At 46.4% G+C, this 7,371-nt stretch overlaps 1 protein-coding gene across 1 annotated transcript in view; it reads left to right on the top strand.

Moving 5' to 3' along the window:
- The first annotated feature begins 2,738 nt into the window (after window positions 1-2,738).
- The window catches only part of Zbtb11 (zinc finger and BTB domain containing 11), a 30,027-nt gene continuing 25,394 nt past the window's right edge, over window positions 2,739-7,371 (top strand). Inside the window, exon 1 of the mRNA XM_042676660.1 lies at window positions 2,739-3,957. Coding sequence (XP_042532594.1) covers window positions 3,648-3,957 — 310 coding nt within the window. The 5' untranslated portion in view covers window positions 2,739-3,647. The remainder of the gene's footprint in view (window positions 3,958-7,371) is intronic.

The raw sequence follows: 7,371 nt of genomic DNA, 5'->3' as shown, positions 1-7,371 counted from the left end.
GATTGTGTTGGATTCTTTCACTTAAGCATGTTGAGCCTACATGGTTAATAGGTGAAATATAAAGTTAAGACTGACATTTTCTAAAAGTGTAGCTGGGGCTGGGAGGAGGCGTATGTAACTCAGTGGTAGAGTAAACTGAGGCCTTGGGTTCAGGATTAAATAATTTTACTACTCAGTAACAAGACCTCCTACCCTTAAGTTTCTTGGAGTGACAAAGTAAGATCTATGTTTGATTAGCCAGGCACTTGTGGATAAGACTAAGCTGAGATATGAGGATGGTGGTTGAAAGCCATAATAGGCAGGAAATTTAGCTATATTTATCTTCAGTTAAGCAGAAAAAAGTATAGCTATGATTAAGTGGTAGTGCTAACCTTGAACGTGAAAGTTCAGATCAAGCAACCAGGTTCTGAGTTGAAATTTTTTTGCGTTAGTAATCGGGCTTGAACTCAGGGTTAGGGTGGCTATACCTGAAAGCTTTTTAAATTGGACCATGATCCTCAGATCTCAGCTTCTTGAGTAGTTAAGACTAAAGGTGTGAGCCCTTAGGGTCTAGCTTAATCTGCTTTTGATCCCAGGAAATTAGCTTAAATGTAGAACACTGGTGAGTTGTGTTTCGAGAAAAGGTCTTGCTATATTAGCTATGTTGACTTGCAATTTTAAGTTTTCTGCCTTTGCTTCCTAAGTCCTGGGTTTCTTGGTATGTAATGCCATGTCCTGCTAGAGCATACATAGTATAGAGCATATGTAGTATATTGTACTTAATCCCAGAAAACTAATTGAGCTAGGGGTTTTATAGAGCAGAATCATTTAAAAAATGCTCAGACTTGGGCTGGGAAGTTGGCTCAGTGATAGAGTGCTTGCCTCGAATGCATGAGACCCTGGGTTTGATTCCTTAGCACCACATAAGTAGAAAAAAGCCAGAAGTGGCCCTGTGGCTCAGGTGGTAGGGCACTAGCCTTGAGCTGAAGAGCTGAGGGACAGCACCCAGGCCCAGGGTTCAGCCTCCAAGACAAAAAAAATGCTCAGTTACTATGCGTAAGATATAAGGAAAATTTAGTGTAAGGTGTGCCAAAGATACAATGAAAAACCAACAACCCCTTTTGAAATGACATTAGTGCTAACATTCCTTCATCCCTGTTTTATCCATCATTACTAGGATTAGAGGTTTTTTTATCCCATGGTGCATGTGGCAATTTAGACATTGTTCCTAAAGTTTTAGTTGGGTAAAATATTTTGCTTAGAAAATTGCTAATGATGAGATTACTAGGGAAAATGGTTTGTTTGATTTTGAGTAAGGAAAGCTTAACCAATTACAACGCCCAAAGGAATGCCAATTTGACTTTGAATAAGGAAAGCTTAACCAAAATGTTCAAATGAATGCTGAGATGTAGATACCAAATTTTATACATAGTGAAGTGTCCCCTTGAAATGTCCCTTTAGAGTTAGGCTAATGGTCTGAAACGGAACTGGTAATTGTTCAGGTATCCCAGAAGAGTGGAAATTAACAAAGCTTAGTTTTGCTGGGAAGAAAACTGACCACTTGGAGAGCATTTGTTACAATATTTATTGGTCAAAAAGACTGAGGATTGGAGAGCTTGATGCTTTCATGTAACTATTTTGCAAAAATGAGTTGGATGTTTTCATAATTTAGGTTTTCTTCAATACTATTTGCGTTTGCTGCTTTCATTCTAGTCCACTTGAATTTCAGTTTTTGCTGGGATTGAATATGGCCTTGAGCTGGCTGTGGAAGCCTACCAGCCATACTCTCAGCCCTTGGCTTATGTTTTTAAGTTACCACAAGAGCTGGGTGCTGGTGGCACACACCTGTAATCCTAGCTACTCAGGAGGCTAAGAACTGAGGATTGCAGTTCAAAACCAACCTTGGCAAGTCATCTGAGACTGTCTCCAATTTACCACCAGAAAGCCAGAAGTGGAGCTGTGGCTCCAAGTGGTAGAGCACCAGCCTTGAGCAAAAGAGCCCAGGGATGGTGCCCAGGACCTGAGTTCAAGCCCCACAACTTAAAAAAAGGTTGCCACAAGAAAGCTGCTGCCCAGCATATGGAACAACCAGCCCCTGTACAGGTTGGGTTTGGGCTGCTTCCCTCACTGCCCTATTCTAATGAAGGAGTACATCTCCACCTAACTACTTCCAGTCCAGTTCAGTCTAAAAATCTGCAGACAGTAGCATTTAAATAGATGTTAGGTCTGACAGCTGTTATGGGGCCTTAACCCGCTATCAAGTTCTCACTTGTTCCCAGGCATAACAGAGAAACCTACCAGTCTGCAACCCTAGGTGGAGAATTCTGAAGTAACTACAATCAAACTCCTTGGGCTAGAAAGCCTGGAGTTTTCCAGATTTAGCAAAACTGCCCGTGTGTGTATCAAGGATCGTATTAGCCCCTGGGCTTTTAAGGCCCAGTACATGTGCATTGAGGACTACAGATGTGCTGCTTCATACTTGAGTTAAAAATCTTGGATAAGACTTATTGCACATTGTGAAACCAAATTCAACTCTGCATGGCCTCATGTAAATACCCTTATTTACATCGGGTGTTAGATCACCTCGAGATTTTTGTTTTTCTTTTAGTTGTGGGGCTTGAACTCTGGGCCTGGGCGTTGTCCTTCAGCTCTTCAGCTCAAGGCTAGCGCTCTACCACCAGAGCCACAGCGCCACTTCCAGTTTCCTGAGTGGTTTATTGGAGATAAGAGTCTCACCGCCTTTCCTGCCCCTGCTGACTTTGAACCGCGATCCTCAGATCTCAGCCTCCAGAGTAGCTAGGATTACAGGTGTGAGCCACCACGCCTGGCTCTCCTCCAGTTGTAAGTAGAGGTAAATGTAAGTGTGGCTTAAAGGAAAGCTTACTCCTTCCTTTAGGATGCTGTAGCATTGTAGTTTACATGTATAAATTCACTAATACATGCTGATCATTCCAGAAAAATTCTGACCATCCCTAGGCTAGTTGGGAGGGCAGGTCTTAGTTAATGAATTGAACGGTTTATAATGGAGGCACTTACATTTTAAAACGCTTGTCCGCCGGAACCTACATTTCCAAGTAAACGGGATTAGTTTGGGTCCAGAGCTCCCAACCGCCTGCTTTTGTATCAGGGGTCACAAAGTGAACCTAAAACCAGGACCCACCAAGGCTCTCAGAAGGGACAACAACAGGTCACCAGCGCCTGCACGTGGCCCTCCCGAGACCGTGGGAAAAGAGGAACCCCCGAGGGCAACTGCCAGGATTTAAGATGTCTGCTAAAAAGTCCTTGCGGATCTCCGAGGAAAGGTCTACTGGCTTCCAGAATGTCCGCCCGCAGTACTGACGTCACTCCATCGGCTTCCTCAAAGCCGAACGCCAGAACGCTCCAATCAGGAACCAGACCCCGCCCCGTCCCGCGTCACTTCCGGTGGTGCAGCAGCCATTTTGTCAGTCGCCCGCGGATCCCGCGCGCTGGAGAAGTGCAGTTCCCCCTGGTAACTAACTCGTCGGTTCTTTCTCGGCGCTGCCGACGAGCGCGGTCGAAGAGCGCTCACCAAAGGCAGAGACGTTCCTCCGTACATGGTCGCTGCTGCCGTTGCACCCGCCCGGAGCTAGCGTCCTGTCTGCCTGCCGCGCCGCTTGACAGGCGCCCTCGGGGAGCCGCCGTTCGCGATGTCAAACGAGGAGAGCTACCGGGCCATCCTGCGCTACCTGACGAACGAGCGCGAGCCCTACGCGCCCGGCACCGAGGGCAATGTCAAGCGGAAGATCCGCAAGGCGGCCGCCTGCTACGTGGTGCGCGGCGGGACTCTGTATTACCAGCGGCGGCAGCGGCATCGCAAGACCTTCGCGGAGCTGGAGGTGGTGCTGCAGCCCGAGCGACGCCAGGGCCTCATCGAGGCGGCGCACCTGGGCCCCGGCGGCACCCACCACACTCGACATCAGACCTGGCACGACTTGTCCAAGACGTACTGGTGGCGAGGTGAGGCGCAGTCCGCGGCGAGGGGGCCGGGCGGGCGGCGGAGGGCCCGGCGAGGCCTGCGTGCGCCCCTGTGACAGGCTAGAGGGGCTCCGACGCCCATCGCCCGGCCCGCTAGCGATCGGCGGCGGAGCGCCTGCCAGGCGGAGCCGAGCGGGTCGGGAATGCGAATGGAGCCGCACTTCCTAACGGAAGGAGGCCGGGGCGGCTGGGGGCGGACTCTGGCCCGGGGTGGGGCCAAGGGGCTTCCCTGGGGGCCGGGCCTGCGGCGGGGCGTGTCCTTGGGGCCCCGCCTCCCGAGGCGGCCGATCCGCCCAAGGTGTGGCGCCCTGCCCCCGGGGCTCCCTCCAACCTTGGCCAGCGAAAACTCGCTGGAACCACCTGGGATTTGGTGTGTTTGTTTGTTTGTTTTTCGTTTTGTTTTGGTGCGGGGTCTGTGGCTGGATCTCGGGACCTCGGCCGGGTCCCTGAGCTTTTTTGCTCCAGGCTAGCGCTCTTCCTCGTGAGCCGCTGTTCCACTTTTAGCTTTTATAGTGGTTAGTCTCACGGACTGAAATGTACTTATTACCTGACTTATGTAACCCTTCTGTACAACACCTTCATAGTAACAGCAACAACAGTAATCCGAGGGTCTCACGGACTTCCCTCCGCTGACTGGCTTCAAGCAGCTATCCTCGGATCCCAGCCTCCTAAATAGCTTGGATTATAGGCATTAGCCACCGGTGCCCAGGGAGCCGCTTTAAGAACTGTACTGAGGCTTTTGGCCCCGAGATCACCTGCTTTTTTCAGGGTGCACCGTTCTCAGTTTGAGGCTCTTTGCATCTACTCCCCTTTATATCTCAGATTCCGCTACTGCGACTGTAGTAAGCAGTAGTTGAGATATGGAAGCGATAAGACTAATTGTGTAATTTGTTGTCTCGGACCTCGGTTTTAGATTAACTGAATGTTTAGAATTCTTCCACTAACTCTGTCAAGCGCCTTGGGAAATGTTAAGCCCTATATACATCCAGGAAAGATACTTATTTCTATGGTTTCTTTTTTCGACAACCAGGAAATAATATAGTTTCTATGGTTTCTTGACTTCTTGGGAACCCGGATAAGAGAAGACAGGTGTCCTTGGCTTAACTGCTATCCTTCTTCGCAAACTTGATAAATGCTGAAACGGTACAGTTTACAGATACACATAAAAATAATGAATAGCTTTGTTAAGGATTCTGTATCTTCATATGTTGCTTGGAGAAATTAATATATGAAGTGTTTGCCTTATTTATTTATTTATTTATTTTGGTCAGTCGTGGGGCTTGAACTCTGAGCCTGGGCCCTGTCCCTCAGCTCTTCAGCTCAAGGCTAGCACTCTACCACTTGAGCTACAGCGCCACTTCCGGTTTTCTGGTGGTTTCTTGGAGATAGGAGTCTCACTGTCTCTCCTGCCCGGGCTGGCTTTGAATCCTCAGATCTCAGCCTCCTGAGTAGCTAGGATTACAGGCGTGAGCCACCAGCGCCCAGCTTTGCCTCATTTATGAATAAATTAGACTGTAGTATACTGATTTTGAGAAAATAATATATGAATAGTGGTTACCTCTTTTATGAATAAATTAAGACTGTAGTACTCTTTCAGCTTGGGCACCTTTTCTTCCCTGTTTGTGCCATTGCTGGGGCTTGAATTCAAGGCCATGTGCTTGGCTTTTCCCCCCTAAAGTTAGTGCTCTACCACTTGACTTGTAAAACCTCTACTTCAAGCTTTTTTTCTGGTTGGATTCTCATTGACTTTTCTGCTTAGACTGCCTTTGAAGTGCAGTCCTCATATGTTAGCCTCCTCAGTAGGTAGAATTTACAGATGTGAGCCACAAGAGCCCAGCTTTCTTATTTACATTTTCAACTCTTATTCTCAAGAATATAGTGAAGTGTTTTGTTGTTGTTGTTTTTTGTCCCTGGTGGTGGGGTTTGAATTCTGGGTCTGAGCACTGTCCCTCAGCTCTTCAGTTCATGGCTAACACTCTACCACTTGAGCCACAATGCCACTTCTGGCTTTTTCTGTTTATGTGGTGCTGAGGAGTCAAACCAAGGGTCTCATGCATGCAGGGCAAGCTCTCTACCACTGAGCCACCTTCCCAGCCCAAGAATATAGTGAAGTTTTGAAGAGGTTATATGATACATTTTATGTTTTGTAGGTTGAATACCACAGGTGATGTCACCAGTTTGGAGTTTCACATGTGACTTAATATTATGAGCATCAGTTAAAACTTAGGTACACTTAAAATATTATATTACATTATCTCAAAATATGTACATAAACATAATGCACATTATAAAACACAAATGAATTTTATCTAGATTTGTCTTATCTCTAGTACTTCTCATTATGCATGTGTGAATATTCCAAAACTTGAAAAACAAAAATCAGAAATACTTGGATCTAAGCACTTCTGATAAAAGAAACTTACAGTAAACAGCCATCTAATAAAACAATTTTTAGGAAAAGTATTTTGCTGTAGAGTTTTATTTTGGCAGTTCTGAGGAATGAACTCAAGATTCAGTGAGTTTGTGGCATTTATATCTGGATTACACTTAATGACTTCTAAGGCTTAGTTTATTGAAGATAAGAGTCTTTCAGACTTTCTTGCCCGGGCTGGCTTTGAACTGGGATCCTCAGATCTCAGCCTCCTGAGTAGCTAGAATTACAGGCATGAGCCACTGATGCCCGGCTAGAAGACAAGATTTTCATGGTCTGTTAACACACATTTCTATGTATTCCCAACGAGGTTCTGTTATGGCCCTTTGGAGGTCAAGTTGCTCATAAAAGGTTGTTTACTGAGCATAGACTCAGAAAAAAAAGAAATAAATTATAGGCTAGGCTGAACATCCTTAATGCGATTGATTAATGAAGTTATTTTAGGAGAAACACCAGAGGAGCACCTTGGCAGAAGATCTAACTGCTTTTGTCTAAAAGCAGTGGTTATGCCATCACAAAATATTCTGTTAGTTTTTTGGTGCTATTATTTTTGGTGTAGATAGTAAGAGAAATTTCTTTTTTTTGGGTCCGGTTGTGGGGTCTGAACTCTGGGTCTGGGCGCTGTCCCTCAGATCTTCAGCTCAAGGCTAGCGCTGTACCACTTGAGCCACAGCGCCACTTCCGGCTTTTTTCTTTTTGCTTATGTGGTGCTGAGGAATCGAACCCAGGGCCTCATGCATGCAAGGCAAGCGCTCTACCACTGAGCCACCTTCCCAGCCCCAGTAAGAGAAATTTCTGGAAAAAAGTTACATTCTCATTACAAGTTTTGGTTGCAGCCTGTTACAGGCTACAGAATTTCTCTCCCCCCCACCCCTCCTTCTTCAAGTCAGGTTAAAGAACATCCATCTGAGATGTTGGTTTTCTTTTTTGTTAGTCTTGGGGCTTGAACTCAGGGCCTGAGCGCT

The sequence above is a fragment of the Dipodomys spectabilis genome, unplaced genomic scaffold (assembly GCF_019054845.1).
Source record: "Dipodomys spectabilis isolate Male_0828 unplaced genomic scaffold, ASM1905484v1 ptg000032l, whole genome shotgun sequence".
Taxonomy (NCBI): domain Eukaryota; kingdom Metazoa; phylum Chordata; class Mammalia; order Rodentia; family Heteromyidae; genus Dipodomys; species Dipodomys spectabilis.
The sequence above is the reverse complement of the archived record's forward strand: the minus strand, read 5'-3'. Positions and strand labels throughout refer to the sequence as shown.